Genomic DNA, 19,162 nt, shown 5'->3' with positions numbered 1-19,162 from the left:
TTGCGCTCGGAACGACCACTGCTGGCGGAGATGCCGGAAGCTGAAAACGAATTTCCGCTCCACAGTCCCCCGCCGCGGTGGCTCAGTGGTTACGGCGCTCGACTACTGATCCGGAGTTCTCGGGTTCGAACCCGACCGCGGCGGCTGCGTTTTTATGGAGGAAAAACGCTAAGGCGCCCGCGTGCTGTGCGATGTCAGTACACGTTAAAGATCCCCAGGAGGTCGAAATTATTCCGGAGCCCTCCACTACGGCACCTCTCTCTTCCTTTCATCTTTCACTCCCTCCTTTATCCCTTCCCTTACGGCGCGGTTCAGGTGTCCAACGAATATATGAGACAGATATTGCGCCATTTCCTTTCCCCAAAAAAACAATTAAACAATTACTCCGCAGTGTGAAAAAGGGACAGCCGTTGGCTTCCTCCCCTTAACCATGTTGGGTAGCAAGTATTGAATCCTGGAACTCTCGACTTGCCGCTTCTACGAGTGCTGTTCTGGCTCACACGTTCTCTCGGGTGCTCGAGTTTGTTGAGCGTCAAAATTTAAAAGTTTTTTTCCTATAGAAAGAGTACCGGTACAAGCGCTCATGGGCTGTTCATTGTGTCGTCAGAGAGCAAACGCTGATTGGCTGGACCGAGGCCTCATTGTCATTGGTTAAAAGTTAATCACACTTTGTTATAACTCCACGTAGCATGCGCTGATCGACTGCAGAGAAACTCATCGTAGTTTGCCATCATCATCATCATCAGCCTGACTACGCCCACGGCAGGACAAAGCCCCATCCCGAATCTCTCCATTTATCTTGTCCTGTGCCAGCTGCTACCTTATCCCCGCAAACTTCTTAATCTCATCCGCCAACCTGACTTTCCGCCGCCCCTGCTACGCTTGCCTTCTGCCATGGAATTCAGTCTGTTACCCTTCAGGACCACTGGTTATCTCCTCTTCGTATTACATGCCCTGCCCAAGCCCATTTCTTCCTCTTTATTTCGATGTCACCAAGAGTGTGGCTGATGACAACGACACCGCCATAGCAATACCCCTATAAGAGGAAGAAAGCGCCCTCGCGATGTGTCGCCGGTTGGCTGGCAGCCGACATCGACGCCCACCAAATAATAAGTGTATACAGCCATGCGTCCATCAACTTCCGTCAGTGGCGAACCTCTCTTACGAGCAGCCAGCGTTACGAATTCGGCACCCTCATCAGCTGACTCCAGTTTCTGTAACATGCGGCCGAGACGTTCTCGAAAACTCGTGCAGCGAGACGTATACACCGCGTCTATTCACACGCGCAGAGAGCGAGCGACCTTGCCGGCTGCACGACCAGCGGGGGAATAATGCCTCCGGTGGCAGTGGACCGGCGTCACCGGGTCTCGTTCCACGGGTGCCCGCATGCTAAGCCTCGGGTCACTGCCTCCGAGGCACACGGCCGTCCTCTCACGCCCTTGATGTATGGCGCGGCGCGACGACCGAGATTACAAGGCAGCGGCAGTGCGGGACCACCGAAGGTTCCCGTCGGGGCGCCGGCAGGATCTGATTGAAGCTAATCCCGCCTCTGATCCTGCTGTCTCTCTCGGACCCCCTACCCCCGCTTTATTTCCCTATCGGGTGCATCTGGCCCGTGCGGAACGTATGCATCCTCCGATGGTGCTTGCATGTCAAAGACTCGCGCTCGTCTCCTTGCTTTTCATAGGGTTGCCCGTCCGAAGCATAGGTCTCTCGCTTGCTGATTCTTGCTGCTCCGAGGCTGGCTTTACAATGACGCCGAGAAATATGGTCGGCGGAAACGACCGCAGAGAAAAAGATGTTTGCCGTGCAGTGTTGTTCGTCCTTTCTTTCTAATCTCTTCATTCTGTACTGTCTCTCTGCCACTGCAGCGACGCTTTCGCGCGAATTCCATGTTTTACGACAGCCTCGGTGACGACCCTTGTTTGGGGCTTTCCGGCAACTTTCTGGGTTTTGGCGAAGAAAGCCAAGTGCGGAATCAATGTTCGCTCCAGGCAGGTGCAAGATGAAGCACTGCCGATGGTCGTCACTGTGAATATGGTGTTTCCGCGATAATTTTTTTCTTTCTTTTTCTTTCTTTACGTTTGCATTACTGTCTATCTTCGCGTCACGCAACAAAGAGGCGAGTGAAACGAACAGCTTCGCGCGCAAAATGCTATTCGTGTCTCGCTGGCTGTGACGACTGGCCAAGCACGTCGCATCCTTCCGTTGCAAAGCTTGCGTCGCACAGATGGAGCAAATGAGCCAGAAAAAAAAAAGTGGTAGAGTTTTACGCAGTTAAACCGAGTAGACGTGCGAAAGCATGGTTTTGCTTTGCTGTGTCGCCGGCACGTCTGGCGACGATGTCAGTTCGATTGTGGTATTAGCTGATGAAGACGACGACGCGCAATGCACAGCGCGAGAGTGTGCTGCAGTTTAACACGAGGCGTGATCGGCTGCTGCGATAGCATAGTGTTCTCGTGCAGTGGCTGCAGCGAAGCTGATCTGTTCGCGCCGCCTTGGGTTCGAATCCCAGTCGCGACAATATTTACTTATTTGTGGTTTGGCCAAGGTCACCCTCAAGGTCATGCTTCACACTAACTCGGCGAGCCGGCCAGACCTCGTGAAGTAGCGCTTTCCCACTGAAAAAAAAAAAAAGGTAACACTGGCATGATGTTCAAATCGTCTGTACTGACATAGAAAACGGTATACAGTTAAAGATAACTATATACTTATCCATCTCTCTTAATCCTAACCGGCACTGTGGGCCACAATTTTATTATCTCTATCCAAAGCTTCTATTGTGAGATCACCGTGACCAAGGCTAATGCAGTATAGAGGCGCTTCTGCGGCGTGCCTGACTTGCTCTTTGCTGCGTTCCTAATCTCCCTCCTTTCCTCTGTGTGTTCAGGCGAGCGGCCAGTACCGGCCCAAGTTCCCGAGCCCGTACCTGCAGAAGGAGATCTTCGTGCTGAACCTGGAGGACGGCTTCTTCGGCTGCCAAGTGAACGAGTCCACAGAGGTGCTGCAGCTGTTCGAGCTGTCGCAGCTATGCGACGGCTCGCCCCAGTGCTTCCAGGGCTCGGACGAACTGGCCAGGGACCTCAAGTGCACGGACAGGAGTGAGTGCATCACGCGAGCATCGCGTTCACTAGCCATTTTCCTCTTGTGCTTCGAGTGCGCGTGGTGCTTATTAAGGGTGCGCTGAGCATGACTTCATGCAATTATTTTTTTTTCAGTCAAAATTTATCCTTTGGCTCTTTCTGGGTTTGTTGACGTTTGTCCGGCATGAAGGGACGCATTTATCTCGAAAAGCACATTGTATTTGGGAATCGTCCCGCCGGCAGATCCAGACTTATGGCGTCCTTGCCGAAATGGACGGGTTGCCACAGTTTGAAACGAATGGCGGTGTAACGTAGCCTCCGGGATCCGCGGCAGGTTATCCTCCTCGCCTTTCCTTCTTCACTCCCTTTTTTAAAAGGATGTGCGCTAGAGAACGGCTTACTCCCTTTTTACTGCTTTCTGTTTACTGTGCAATGGGCGGGTTCAGTAACGTGACTCAGCTAATGCATCCCGCGAGACATCTTTGCCTGCAGTTTTGAATGTAGCGCAGGGAAGTTTACGCATGATGCTCTGTGAGAAACTATAACAGAGAGAGAATCTGTTTTTTTTTTCTCTGTCGTTTATTTTCATTCTCGTTAACCTTATTTCTCAAGTTTAATCACCTACTCTTTGCAGAACACTCAGTATTAGGGAGAGTGTGGAGGGGTTAAAGTTTGAAGTCGCAATTTGCTGAAAGTCAATGGAGGCGCAGTAAATTAGCGCGGTTTATGTAATTGAAAAAAAATCAAAAATATTCAAAAACAGTGTTTGGCTGAAAGCCATCAAACAGAAAAGATTGCGCGGGCATATTTGACATGATAACGTCATCCTCTCGTTTCCCGTTATCCGGCAGTCCAAGTCGTCCTGCAGTCGCGATTTAAACGGCGGCTGCGTTTTTATGGAGGAAAAACGCTAAGGCGCCCGTGTGCTGTGCGATGTCAGTGCACGTTAAAGATCCCCAGGTGGTCGAAATTATTCCGGAGCCCTCCACTACGGCACCTCTTCCTTCCTTTCTGCTTTAACTCCCTCCTTTATCCTTTCCCTTACGGCGCGCTTCAGGTGTCCAACGATATATGAGACAGATACTGCGCCATTTCCTTTCCCCAAAAACCTATTATTAATATTCAGTCTCGATTTTACATAAGCAACAGAGACTCATCAAGCCATAATATAGCGCACATGGTTACTGAGATATCTCTATAACCCTGTTTACGTTACAGCTGATAATTTCCTTCTTAGGGTCCTTCGCATTAAGGCCGCCCGAGTGGTCCTATACTCGCTCGCGTGTTTAGAAGCTCCATCTCTGGGCACAATAGAGCGCACTGGGCTATTGCAACACCTTCACAAACGTCTCCCTCAAGACTGCAAAGGCTCAAGCATCGTATCTAAAAATTCCGGACGACACCACGGGCGTGCCGTAATAATGAACGCCAAAGTGAATTCTGGAAAGGCGCTCGCCGGTATTGGTCCTGGCAGGAGCTCCTACCCCCGATACAGCCGATACGGATCTCTCCAAGCAAACTCAGCGGGACGTAGAGCAAATAGTTCGTCCATCTTCATGTGGGGAGGCCTGGCGGCGCTAACAAAAGCCGGGCGGACCTCACGGAGGAAGCGATCCAGCCTATAGCCGCCGGGGCACCGCATCCCGCGATTTATGGTCTCGAAGGCGAGGAACGCGCATTCGCCGCCCGATTAATCACACGCCGGAGAACCCCTTCCGATTTCCGAAAAAATAAAACGACACAGAAAAGTCGAAACACTGCCCGCGGTAGCGGCCGCACTGGCGATGTCGACCGCTTGATGCACGACTTGTTTTCGGGAAGCGAAACAATCAAACGAAACCAAACTAAAAAAAATAAGCGAAAAAAAAAGTTGGGAACGCGGCGAATCTCTTAAGTATGCTGGGCTAGGAATGGGCACCTGGGTTAAAAGGAACGCCTGCGGGAATGCCCGCTCACTTTGTGTGAGCTTGTTCGTGGACCTGTGTGTATTTCGGCTTTGTGGAGCCGAGTCTATTTGTAACGTCACGGCGGTGGACCGTGCCAGTGCAGAGGGTCTGCCCTCTGTCAGTATATCCTAAATAATTGTGCACTTCCCGACAGCTATACCAAGAAAAACTGGCAGCGGCGTATAGGTACCTTCGATATGTTTGCTTTGCGCGGAAAAAGAAATAACGTTTTAATGAAGGCGGACACGGCTGGAATTAAGCAGTCAATGACACGCTCCAACTCCCCCACCCCAACACCCCCCCTCTTACTTTGCCAACTCTCTCAGTTGTGGCGACCCCTGGTGAGGCATACTTCAGTCGGCGACATTTTGCAGTCGCTACAAATAGCTGCTGCGCGCTCTTACAATAGTGTATGCCACTTAAAAAAGAGAACAAAAAGGCCCCATGCTGAGTAGATGGTTCTTTTCGGAGAAATTCCAGCGTGTGCTTGCATTCTAAGATTTTCCGAGAATGCATGCACTACTGAGTAGCGGTGTAGCTGCATTTCTATATTACGCGCCACCGCGTTGCTTGTGGAATGGGTTGTTTGCCGTCGCTCACTGGATTGTCAGGGTTGTGCGCTTTGTTCTGAATGTGTTGTTGAGGTTGGTTGGGCTGGAAGTAAAGCACTGGTCGCGGCGGTGTTGTTCAAGGCAACAGCTAAGTCATTAATTTCAGAGTAAAAAAAAACGTTGAGAGAGCTTCGAACTCTAATCAACCTTTAGGCAGGTTCAGATACGCCCTTACGTTACGAGACTAGATCAGTAAGAGTGCGTCAGGTTTAAAATGAACCTCCCCGAACTACTTTTCTGCACCGTGTAGGTATGTGAAACGCTGACGGTGGCTCCCCTAAGTGGCTTCCCATAATAGGCAGGTATAAGTTTCATCCGGATCGTGTTTAAACTATGCGTGCCCTCTGTGGGCGAAAATGGAGACTGTGGGGTAGCTGGTATATGCCGCCTCGTTAACCTACCGCATGCGCCCTGTACAGAGCGCTGTAATCTTCCAAACGACGGTCTGAAACCCAGTTAATGCTGCACTACGTTTAGAATAACACCCCCCCCCCCCCCCCACACACACACGCACACGTTACAGCACTATGCAGATAGAACATCGAAGATCAAGGACATTAGCCCTAGTAAACTGATTACATCCGTATTTGGGTAATTGGGTGATGATATGGTTCATTGCGTCAGCGAACAACAAAAAACAAACGCTCCGCTGCTGTATAGTATTACACGAAAAACCGCCTCACTCTGTACAGAGCATTCCGCGCGGACAGGTTTTAAATTGGCCAATTACCCGGGGAGTTTATTTACCGGACGATTAATCCCTAATTATGGTTCGAAAAAAACAAAGGGAGAGAACGCGGCCGAAGTAACGTGTATTTGCCGGGGAACAGCGCTAACCGTCGTGCAAGAAATTACGTGCCCCACGCGGACTCCTTTGGCTCGAGACCAAGCTCGGAGGTTTCTAAGCCGGTCGGGCAGGTTGGCTCAAGTATATTGCGAAGGGGAAGAAGACGCTTGCGAGTTTCTGGCCGAAACGACGCCGGGCAAACGTTGAGCGAATATGGGATGAGTTCGTTTTGTTGACGCTTACTTTACCTAAACTGGTGTCTCACGTTAGGTATATATAAATGGCAGTGCTCGAGTGTACAAAGTAAAACTTGGGAAAACAGTTTTGTATTTCCATGCGAACGTGACTTGAATCCGCCTTAGTGTATTCGTTTACAAGCGCCAAAAGCCTGGAAGTATGGGCGATAAATTATGTGCTCGATGTTGCCTTGTCCAAAACAAGGATCCGTTGTCGCTATTTCTCTGTTGCCTCCCGTTGGTCTGGATGGGGGAAAATTGTAAGGACGAATACGATACTCCCTAATGCGGAATTCGAGCGCAGCTCTGTTGGTGTCTCAGGCTCTGTTGGCTCATTCTTTTGCTCTGCTGGGTCGCCGGCACGTCTAGCGACGATATTAGTTCGGTAGTAGTATTAGTTGATGAAGACGACGATGTGTAACGCACAGCGCGCGAGACTGTGTATATTAGTACGGTAGCAGTATTGGTTGAGGACGAGGACGATCTGCAGTGCACAGCGCGAGAGTGTGTAGCAGTCTAACACCATGCGTGATCGGATCCGGCGATAGCCTAATCGATAAAAAAAAAAAAACGTCGATATTCTAGTGCTCTCGCTCAGTGTCCAGCGAAGCTAATTTGTTCACGGTGGCGCGGGTTGGAATCCCAGTCGTGGAAATGTTTATATTTATTTATTTATTAATGGTTTGGCTCGGTTACACCGACAGCGGCGACGCGGCTCTCCCGACAAACGAACGCTTAAGGCCTGCGCTATAAAAAATTAAAAATTCGTCGGGGAGACTTGCTAGCCTAAGCTGTTTACGTAGGAGAGCTTTCACTGCTGCTCCCTTTTTTGTTAGCTTGGCTAATTTAATCCCTTCACCCCCCCCCCCCCCCCCCGCCGAACTCTTTAAAATTCTTTTTTATATTTTTGTCCAGTCACCCCGTATGCTTCGAAGTTAATTCAAATAAATAAACAAATAAAATATCAGGGCACAGCGCACTTTATATATATTTATATATACCAAGTTAGTCGCCGCGGCATGTACAACTGACAGCGTTTTCCCCTGGCGTTGTTATATCGAACAGCTCCCGGAAAATTGCTGTCCCGTCAGCCTCTCCCTTGATTAGCTGCGCCGACCCATTACTGGCACGTATGGGTATACACTGGTGCGTACATACACGCTTTGAGTGCCGTGACACCAAAATCGCTCTCTTCCTGTCCCCGAGTGACCTAATTGGCCGTTGATGAAAGAAGGCGTCCCTGCCGGAAGGCAGTGGCACGACGACGCCCTGCGGCTGGCTACCGGGGAGCCACATCATGTCAGCTCGTGTATCGGTTCGTTCCTCTGGCATATCATTAACTTTCCATCGCTCAAGCGGCGTCGATTCCTCCCCTCTTCCCTCCTTGCCCAGATCTATCCCCCATGACTCAGCTAAGCTTACTTTGTCTGTACTGCTTTTCCTGCTTTACAGTTTTTCACCCATTTGCTCCCGGGTTCGAACCCGACCGCGGCGGCTGCGTTTTTATGGAGGAAAAACGCTAAGGCGCCCGTGTGCTGTGCGATGTCAGTGCACGTTAAAGATCCCCAGGTGGTCGAAATTATTCCGGAGCCCTCTACTACGGCACCTCTTTCTTCCTTTCTTCTTTCACTCCCTCCTTTATCCCTTCCCTTACGGCGCGGTTCAGGTGTCCAACGATATATGAGACAGATACTGCGCCATTTCCTTTCCCCAAAAACCAATTATTATTATTATTACCCATTTGCATCCACGGACACCTATGTCCTGTGATTGTTGAACATATTCGGTCGACATATAGAACTTTCGTTTAGCATGCAGCCGGATAGTCGAACTGGTACGCCTTCATGCTGCAGAGCGACCGGACTTTGATCGCGTTGCAGGCATAGTGGCTGTTGCAGATCGGTTACATATGTGGTTTCTCGGGGATGAATCAGCCGTCATGCCTATACCCTCCCTTCGTCTTGCCGTCTTCCCTGGATTGGTGTCTGGATTAGTCTCCGCCTTTGTATGCAGAACTAGCCATCACACCTCCCTTTACCTCACATCCTGCTGTTTGCATTGGATTCGTCTCTGGATTTGTCTCTTCCTTTGGATTTGTCCGACTGCACTTCGCCTCCAGGGGGCTTAGTGCCCGGAGAGGAGTTTGTGCTAGGTTTCTGGGGCGCCATCGTGATACTTGTAAGGATTCTTACATAAAGCGGGACACAGACTCAACGAATCACGCCTATAAAAAGCATTGAAATCTGTTCATAGAGAACATTCTCGTATTTCTCAGCGCAGTTATATATATATAAAAAAAATGTACAAATGTCGTTCGTAGCTGTCATCATGATACCAGTTCGAGTCACGTGATCTGAAACGATCGCTATAGACAGTTTATGACGTGTATTTAGTCCGCAGTGTAACGGCTGGCTGTCAGCAGGCGTCATCATAATGGCTGCCACCATGGTTATAGCGAGAATGCGGAGAAGGCATTCATAGGAGTCTTTATATTAACACTCTGTGAGCCTCGGTCATAACAGGCGCCCCTTCCCGTGTGGCTTTGCGTGCGATCGCCGACTGTCACGCCACTTGCGGCATCCAGATGAACTGCTCAGCGCTGTTCGAGACATGCTTACGGTGGAGAAAGAAGTTGCAGGAATTGCTTCCAGACGGCACCATCATCTGCCGATCTTCGTATAGGTCGGGCTTCGCATTCTGTTCGGACTTTCCGCTAACTGGTGGGATTCGAATATTCTGATTAAACGCACTAATATACCTGTGAGTACTTTAGCATCAGCAGGCGCGTTGTTTCGCAGGCGCTTATGACCCTCGCCTCAAGTCAGCCGTCCCCATATATATAACAGCTATATAACAGCTGCCGGAGAGCGAGAGTGGACAACTGCACACTGCCCCTCCACACACGGGCACTAATACGAACGCCTCGGACGCAATCGTTCCCATAGTTGGCATGCCTCGCCGGGGGAAAATGCTCGGAGAAGGAGCGCATCGATCCAGACTCCAGGGAGAACCGAGCAGAGAGGGTCACGCGGACGACGCATCGTGACCGCGTTGCCAGGACGCTTCTCTACAGCGACGGGCGAGATACGCTTACTATAAGCTATAGTCCCCAAAATCGTGCGCAGCATCAAGCGCATGCGCGTAACGCTGTTTCTTATTTTCCAGCAGCGAACATTTCTTTTTATTTCTTTTGCACTTCTTTCCGCCTCCCGCCTTTTTTTTTTGCTCCGACCCTCTCGCTGATTCCAGATTGCAGACGTGACACGGACGCATCGCCAGGAAGATCGTCTCGGCTTCTCTAATAACTCCCCCTATCCGGCCCAATACCTTCGACATCATGCGCGGATGATTTCCAAGCGTGACTGTGTGGGAACCGAGACTGCGAAGAGTAAGAGAGCGAAAGCAGGGAACAAAAAAGGAAGGAAGAAAGAAAGAAAGAAAGAAAGAAAGAAGGAAAGAAAAGACACGGCTGTTCGCTTAGCTAAGCAGGCTAGAAGCAGGGCGCCGCATCTGTCGACACCCCCCCAGACGTGGGTAATTTTTTTCCCCGACTTCTTGCTATAAGCCGTGCACCCGTGGTGCCCTGCGGGGCCTTTTATGGCGGGAGCCCTGCACAGCATTACGACCACCACCCCAGCCTAGAGTTCGTGGCCCCAAAGGGTTTGATCTCGCGGGTGGCGTGCGTGCGTGCGTGCGTGCGTGCGTATCGATGGATAACGATTGCGACAGCCCGCCCCTGGCCTCGGTGTCAAGACGCAGGTGCTTATTACCGGCGAGTGTTTACTTTGTCGCTCGGCTTCCCGATCGTCACTCTCTCAGACATGTGCTGTCCCAGGAGAAAGAAATGGAAGGAAAGGGTAGAAAAAGAGGGAAAGGGAGAAACAGAGGAAGACAACCGAGGAGGAGGGGGCACTAATGGGCCGATTCTCTTTTGCACCCGTTCCTTAATAACCACGTGTGGCATCGCGAATGTGCGACGTGCGGTAACCGCAGACGAGGTGCCGGGGGTAGGGAGGGGGGAGGGGGGGGGGAGTTGGTGGCGCCGGCCATTTACACACTTCTCTTTTCTCGATTCCCCGTCGCTATTTCCTCTTCTCGGTATAGCCTGTAGTGTGGATGTAATATTGATTCTGCCTCGTGTCCGATCGGCTAAACGTTCCCTGAAAGAAGCGCTAATGGTTTGGAACAAATGGCCCGTAGACTTCCCAGGAGCCTTTACGCTTTCTGTTCTCCCGTGGATGGCTCTGAAGGGGCGTGCCGCGTACATCGCTTGCGAAGGTCACAGGTGGTGTGCTTCGGCTTAGTGCGAAAGGCGTCCATTCAGTGAACATGTCTTTTTTTTTGCATTGTTGCGACACGTTGCGTCTCTCTGTCGCTTTGAAACGGCCATCTTACTATACGACGCGATGTTCACGCTTGTACAATGGCGTACAAATATATGCGCATCGTTTATATTGTTATGCTTCTGGAAGGTCGAATATTTTCATTCAAATGAGCTGTTGATCGATGGCACCATTTAAACGATGATGACAATACGACCATAGAAGTTGTTTATACTATTGCAACCTGCAGGCAGAAGTGGTGACATTTTTACCCGTCTGATTCATCGGTCAACGAACTGAAAAATACGCATTGTTTCGTATTGCGGCCGGTTTTTTTTTTCTTGCTCGGAATCTTTTATTCTTGTAGTTTGCGAAGTAAAGAAAAACACCGTAACGTTCTTTCTTTTTCCTTTAAAGCAAAACTTGTGAATTTCTGTGGTTTCTCAAACTACGGATTGGGAGACTTCAGACGCAGGACCCAGAAAAACTGCCGCCGCTGATATATGTTGTCATTTCTGTTGGGCCAGAAAATTACGAAAGTATGCGACTGCACGAAATCTACGAAAGGAAACAAAAGCATCGGGGTTTGCCTCGAAGTTCCACCGGGTTTTGAATCCATTTCATTATCTCAAAACTACAGCGGGTAGAGATTTTGTCTCAACGAAGTTGACTGTACTAGGCGCGACAAGCGCTGCTAGCGGCTAGCCTTTTCAGCGAACAAGCTGTCTACCTGTGAAGCCGTAGCCAGCACCGATGCGGACATACGGAATCGCCAAAGAAAAACCAAAACAAACAAGAACAAAACAAAAAGTCAACACACGAAATGTTTTTATTTTATTTATTTTTATTTCCACAATACTGCAGACCCTCATTTGAGTCCAGGCAGGGAGGGCAGAAAAATACATTCACTCAGCACAAAAACAGTTACATCGTAAAACACAGAACAATAAAATTGTGTAATGTAGTACATATATTTAAAATAGCTCACAGAGTGCCTTGTCAAAATCAACAGCCGATATCACCTGTAGAGGCAGGGCGTTCCATTCGTCAATCGTTTGTGGAAAAAAAGAACATTTAAAAGTGTTAGTATGCGCGAACTATGGTGCTATAGTGTGGTCATGATGACGACGAGTTCTACGCGTTTCTGAAAACTGCACATAGGAGACTGGTGAAATGCCTAGTTTTTCATGGATTAGCTGGTGAAGGAAGGATAGGCGGGCTATCTTGCGTCTGACGTGGAGTGGTTTAGTATAATTTGCTGCCATTAACGAAGATGGGGAATCAGTTCTCTTGTATCTATTAAATATGAAACGTACTGCGCGTCTCTGTATTTTTTCTAATTCTGCTATGTCTTTTTTTGCATGGGGGTCCCAAACGATGGCGGCATATTCAAGTTTTGGTCTTGTAAGCGTATTATAGGCTAATAGCTAATAATCGTTACTTGTCTCGCCGGAGGTAGAATTTTCAAAGTATACATTGTGGTCTATACTTGCGCACGAATAGTTGGCGTTCTGGAGCTGTGCCGAAGTCGCATCCGATGCGCCGTTGAGAGATGCTATTTGCACGCACCCGCTGAACCCGTTTCCTGCCGTGTGTCATAAAACAAGCCGCTGTCAACGTAAACCACGCGCGTGGCTCATTCTCTCCTTCTTCTCTTTTTTCACTTCCACCGCAGATCACTGCCATCCCAAGATGCCCCGGTGTACGAACGGTGCCTGCCTGGACAACCTGTGCTACTGCAACGACGGCTACGGAGGCAAGGGCTGCGAGATGCCAGGTGAGGACAGAACCGCTCATTGTCTGTGGCACAGCGCGCGAAAACACCTTCCGTCGAGTGCGCATGCGTGCTCGTAGCTATTGCTTCTCACTGCAATAGGCGCCCTGCAACCGCGAATGTTTGCGGATAAATAGGGTTTTGTCCCTCGATCTCATTGTCTCAGTTATTCTTACACCTCTGCGGTTGAGAATGGCACGACTCCCTTGCAGTCGCCTCCATACGGTAAATGCTACAGATCTAAAGCGCTTCTGAGAAAACGAGCTTAATTTAACAGGTACGAGAGAAGACACCACAGGCCAGCGCCTGTCCCATCGTGTCTTCTCTTCGCGTTGCAAAGTTTGGCTCAGTTTTTTTTAGAAATAAATGTCCAGCCTTTGCCAAAAGCACACAGACCAAGAGGTTTCGTTTTGGCTCTTGCTGTGTGGCTCATTGTGCGTCGCCAGCTTTTCATGTATCTTGAAGGTGAGAGGAACTAGTTCTCTGAAAGTTAGGGCTTCCACGGATGCTATACTAGAGTCCCTCTATACGACTTGGAAACAAGTCTTATTGGACAGTTTAATTTTGATAAAGTCTGCACATACGTAACCTAACAATGCACCCTTGCTAGCAAGTGAAACGCATGCTTCAAAAAAGTCAAAGAAGTTTACGTTTCGATTCTTTTTTTATGTTCCTCGTTGGCGCTCCGCGGTCGATCATACGTATGTTTCGTGGCAAGCCTGAAGCTTCACCTGACAGCTGACTTGCTCAATCTTCTTCCTCGCAGACGAGAACGAGTGCAAGTACAGGCCGTGTGACGTGTTCGCCCACTGCACGAATACCATGGGCAGCTTCTACTGCTCCTGCTTCCCCGGATACGAGGGAGACGGCTTCGACTGCCATGGTGAGTCTGCGCAGACACTTATCGGCTGCATATTTATACGCTGGCGTTGGCATCGGCTTACTCTGGCCACTTGTGGCCGACCCAAACTGAGGTAGTGTGGAGGAAAATTGGACTGAGGTCGTGTTCCTCATAGAGAGGGATTTATAAGGAGATCATAAACTATGCACATGGCGTTTAACTCGGCGACAGTAGTCGATCGATACTCGTCGCAGTACAGCCCTCTTGTCAGCACGCAGCTTGCATATTATTTTCGGTTTCGTGCGTGTCCATTTATTAGCTATTCCATATAAGGTGTACATAGAGTCACTAAATAAAGACTTAGAGTACCGGCACTCTTTTCTCCTTTTGTTCTGTGCCGCCGCCACGATCATTGGTCAGTTTCCATCACATGATATTTGTTTACACTGCGACGGTTCATGGGGGCTGCCACTTTGTGGCTTATGCGTTTTCAGTCGGGCAACTGTGGTAGTCCTAGTGCTGCGAGTGGTGCTGCCGGTGACCGACTCAGTGACCAGGGATTCCGCGCCTCGCAGCATTTCAGCTCCGCACGACGAAAGCATAAACTGAAGGCAACAGCTGTACCGTTTGCATCTGAGCGGCTCCATGCCGTACGGCTACGATCCCCGCCGCAGCGCAGGGTGGCTAACAGCGTTGTTTACAAAATGGCCGGGCCAAAGTTAGCGGCGAGGTCGCCGAAGCGGCAATCTGGCAGCAATGATAAACAACAAAATGGCCGCCCCTGCTTACCGCCGTGCTGCAGTGACGGTACTCTAAGTCTTTATTTAGTGATTCTAGGTGTACAGTAAGAGCTAGAAGGGGTGACACATCTTGCGTAAGCGGTATTCTTCTAGCCTTCGCTGTACCTGACCGCCATCATCTGTCTTTTTGAAAAATAAGACAAGTAAGCTTACTGGTAGTGTTCGCCTAGGGGTCCAAATCCACAGGCCCTGAGAGTTCGATGCATAGTTTTGTGTACTGTACACTGCGCGGTGACTTACTATGCAGGCCATAGCACAGTCACGAAACGCAAGTCGTATACCCAGACTCCTTGGATTCCGTGACTCTCAATGCTTGTTATCCAATTGGCGCTCTACCGTCTCGCGCCACTCGAGTGCATAAGCATGACGTTTCGGAACAGGCGTGACCGACAACTTTGTCCTGTTTGCAACGGGTCTCCGACTGCGAATGGGCGAGCTAACGAAGCGAACGAGCGTCTGGATTCCGCGAACAACGCCAGTGCCCTCGAAAGCAAGCTACCCTTTGTGCGTGTACCTCGTTATCGCTGTCACTTTCGACAGACCACCTTCAGCGGAACAAACCGCTCAGGGAAGGGCGTTGACAATAGTTGGCTCAGCTGAAAATGGCAAACTGGAACGCGATTGGAAGAAACCAGCAGCGAAGCGAGAACATGATTGGTCCTCTTACCTTTTTGGAACGGCGATGATGGGTTTCCTGTGTCAATCGCATGGAATTCGCCGGTTGAAAGTGTTGTCTTGTGTAGCAAGTTCACAAGCGGGTGTGGAAGTGTCAAGTACAGCTTGCGCCTTGGCCCACAAGATTTGCTTCTCTGAAGCCTTGCTGCCGCGCTAGTTTTTTTTCTTCTTTTTTCCTTATGTGCAGTACTGACACGACGCACAATTCTTGTCGCCTTTAAGAACGTCACATACGGACGCGCAGTATCGGCGTGAAATTTAATTAAACTGTGCCACCGGTGCAGCCAGTCGACAAAGTCCGCCGGCTTCACCGATGACAAATATTTCCTGACACTTTTTCTACAAGTTTCCTCCGCCGATCAGACAATGCACAGATACAACCCACGCGTTCAAACTGTTGGTCGTGGTGGTGGTAATAACTTTATTTCAACAAGAGAACAAAAGGACCTCAAGAGTGGGCTCCTACTTGTTCGAGAGACCACGGGCCTGGGATTCACGGAGAGCTCTGTCCACTAGCCATGTTCGACCAGCTGGTCGAGCAACTCGCAGAGCGACCCCATGAGTAGGGGGATGGGTTGGAGGAGGGGGGGTGCCATGGGTTGGGGGCATTGACGAAGGTAGTGCATGAGGGTTTGGCCGTCCCACATGTTGAGCAGAGCAGGAGGGTCAAGGTAGGGTGGTAGCGATGAAGGAGGTAGGGCGAGATGTAGCAGTTTACAGTTACCGCCAGACTACACTGTATTTTGAATCTAGTGTACGGTGAGGTCATGGAAGGAAGAAGCGGCTGCTTTTGTAACGAGTGGTGATTTGGTAGTATGTGAGTAGAGCCCGCGAGGTTCAAACTGTTGATTTACTGCTGTACTTCGTGACGTGTAGTTTCGAAACTAAAGATTCCAACTCAGCTACAATCCTTCTAAGTATATGAGCTCGAAAACGACGACGCTATAAGGTAAAGAGTCGTTGCAGAAACTGACGACACGCCACCACTTCGCTCACTCCAAGACATCGTCGGCGACTGTCGGAGGTCATCCGCGCGCGCGCGCGCTTGTAGCTCATGTTTATTGCATGACTGGAGACACGCGACGCCACGACTTGCATGGTGCGGAAAACGGAGTGGGTGCCGTGGGAGCGCATCCGCCAACGCGGAGGAGGGTTTCCCGCCGCAACCGCAACTGTGAAGCCGCGCGAGTCAGGTCGCGGGTTCAATTTCCGGTCGCGTTGGGTCGGGTGGTGTGTGCTTTTACGGGCTAGGGTGTGGCGTTTTGAAACGCCCCTGCGGGAGAGCTCACCAAAGAAAGTGCAACCTCGACTTCAAAGTTAGTAAACCAGTCGAGAGATTTCATTGCTGCCTGATCGTCGCCAGCTTAAAGGTTCTGAATGCGCCTTGTTCCATCTCCTTGACGCTGACAAGTGCAGCTTTGACCGCGTTGCTTTTAGTAGTAGATCGGAGAAGAACGCATTTTCGTGCACCGTATGCGGTGCTTTCGGGAGGTGGTGGGTTCGACTCCCGCTGCCGGCCGGGTACCCACCGGTTTTCTCAAAATGGGTACAAGCTACGCCCCGGCCTGGTGCTCGGCTTCCTATAGCGTTGCGTGGCTTTGAAAAGAAGCCCGCGTCTTCAAATCCCGTGCCCCGTGAGCAACGCCATACGCTGCGTTACCGCCGAAGTAGAGCGCTTGAAAACGCTAGTCCGCTCCTCCTTAGGATGAGTGAGCTTCTTCACCGCAAAGCTGGCGCGTAGGACTCAAACGCGGTGGCTGTCAGGCGTCTTCAGGACCTGCGCAGCACGAGTACGAGTGGGAGGCGGTAAAAGACGGCTGTGTGAAAAACGTACAAAGCGGTGCTGTGTTGCAAACGGGCTGAATAATGCTGGCTCTTTTCTGCGTATAGACGAGTCGCGGAGGCCACGCCTTTCGCAACGCAGCATGAGGTAACTCCCGCTTCACTCTCTCACTAGTTGCGTGCAGCGCGGCAGACCCGTGCACAGGTGCGTGCGTTCTCTTCCTGCTCTCTAAATGCAGTCCCGCTCATTTACTTCGGCACTGTGCGATGTCTTGCAGGTGCGCTTACTGTATGAGGAAATAATAATAATAATAATTGGATTTTTGGGGAAAGGAAATGGCGCAGTATCTGTCTCATATATCGTTGGACACCTGAACCGCGCCGTAAGGGAAGGGTAAAGCAGGGAGTGAAAGAAGAAAGGGAGAGAGAGGTGCCGTAGTGGAGGGCTCCGGAATAATTTCGGCCACCTGGGGATCTTTAAAGTGCACTGACATCGCACAGCACACGGGCGCCTTAGCGTTTTTCCTCCATAAAAACGCAGCCGCCGCGGTCGGGTTCGAACCCGGGAACTCCGGATCAGTAGTCGAGCGCCCTAACCACTGAGCCACCGCGGCGGGGCGTATGAGGAAAGTGAGAACTCATTTCAGCGCGATAAACGCTCTGATGGAGGTAAGGTGACGTGTGGCATAGGCAATGCTCGCCTCTTCAAAGCAAGATCTGGGTGGCTTGGAACGCGGAGTTATAGAAAATAAATAAGCTGTGGTGTAATTTTGTGTGGGGGTAATTCCTGATTGGACGAGTGGCGACACCTCGATGTCGGCATCAAGGCGCGCGCCCTAGCGGCGCTGCACGGAATTACGGCACACGGAGCGCTTCATATTGGCGGCAGCGCATTGCAGGCCGACGGTGCCGAGGGAGCGCTTAGGAATTCGCCGAGATTTGGAGAGCCGCGCCTGTCGGCGGCCTCGTCGTCACGGCGGTGTCATCGCGGGGACTCGCCCGCTCGCGTCACGGGGGCAGGGCCTTGAACTTGTTCCTTTCCTGTGTTCGGGCCTCGCCCGCCGGGCCTCCCACAACTGTCATCGCAAAGCAGCCACCGCTCCCAAGAGCAGAGCGCGTGCGGCAGCCTTCGCCGCCGCCGGAGCTCTCAGTTCTCATTCACAAGTTCTGTGGAATCACTCGCGCGCCCTCCCTCTGCTCTTTCAGTGCAAGGAAGCCGAAATGGCCTGTCTTCTATCCAGAGTGGTCTTCGCAAACTGACGCTGTTTTCTGGGAATCCCCCCGTCTAAGACAGCGAGAGAAGGCGGACAGAGAGAGGAGAATGACACGACAACGAGAGTACGATTGCCAGTATATGCGATAGCATTCCATTGGTATGTGTAGGACTTAACGTCCAGAGGCGACTCAGGCCGTGAGCGACGCTGTACTGGAAGGGATCGGATTAATTTAGTCCATCTGGCGATTTTGAACGTGCGATGACCTTGCACAGCACACAGGCGCCTTTGCATTTCGCCTCGATCGAAATGCGACCGGGATTCGTCCCCGCGGAATGAATGAATGAATTTTCGCTCGTGCTTCCGGAAGGAGCGGATTCTGCGTAGGTTACGTTCACGGATGTTTTATGACCACTCGTTTAAATCCGTCTTACCCTGACAAATTTGTAGGAATGCCACATTGGCAGCTGTGGTTGCGAAAACAGTTTAAAAAAATGATCGGTGTAAACAGTACCGCCCTTCCCTCTCCGAGAGTTCCCTATAAATCCGCCCCTGTAAGGAGGGTGGCATACGGGGCTCCTGTGTAAAACTAAACAAAGGCAAAGAAGAATAAATGAGCGAAATTGGAGGAGAAAGGGAAAACGTTCTTGCAACGCCCGAGAGGCATCGAAAGGTCGCAGAATTTCGATTATGTGCAGCCATGTACGAAAGTTTACGGGATACAGGTTCGAATAAAAGCTTCGTTGTCCGGCTACTCGCTCAGGCTACTCCCCGCCCCTCCAGTGACCTGGTTTGCTTAACCACTCAGACATGACTTTTTTCCCCCTTGAGCCCGCGTCCCGTAAACTTTTGTCCATGACTGTGCCTACGCGGGAGACGTGTACGTGACGATCGTGACAGGGTCGCGGCCAACGGGAGGGTTGTCGATTGCCTTGCGACTCGTCACGACGAGGCTTAGCGCCAACGGTGCCGCGTACGGCAGCTCATTTGCATTCGCCTTGCGAGCACGTGCAGAGGACGCCGGTATATTTGACTGCGGGCGGCGCAAGGGCGCAACCGTCAATAAAGCGTTCGCTACGTCCCGGAAATGA

The 19,162-nt window shown here is 50.8% G+C and overlaps 1 protein-coding gene across 1 annotated transcript in view; it reads left to right on the top strand.

Moving 5' to 3' along the window:
• Nucleotides 1-19,162, top strand: part of LOC144121081 (uncharacterized) — a 342,169-nt gene that overhangs the window by 192,291 nt on the left and 130,716 nt on the right. Inside the window, exons 3-5 of the mRNA XM_077654023.1 lie at nucleotides 2,891-3,101; nucleotides 12,661-12,762; nucleotides 13,526-13,642. Coding sequence (XP_077510149.1) covers nucleotides 2,891-3,101; nucleotides 12,661-12,762; nucleotides 13,526-13,642 — 430 coding nt within the window. The remainder of the gene's footprint in view (nucleotides 1-2,890; nucleotides 3,102-12,660; nucleotides 12,763-13,525; nucleotides 13,643-19,162) is intronic.

This window comes from Amblyomma americanum, chromosome 2 (genome assembly GCF_052857255.1).
Source record: "Amblyomma americanum isolate KBUSLIRL-KWMA chromosome 2, ASM5285725v1, whole genome shotgun sequence".
Taxonomy (NCBI): Eukaryota; Metazoa; Arthropoda; class Arachnida; order Ixodida; family Ixodidae; genus Amblyomma; species Amblyomma americanum.
Note: the sequence above shows the minus strand (reverse complement) of the source record. Positions and strands in the feature narration are given on the sequence as shown.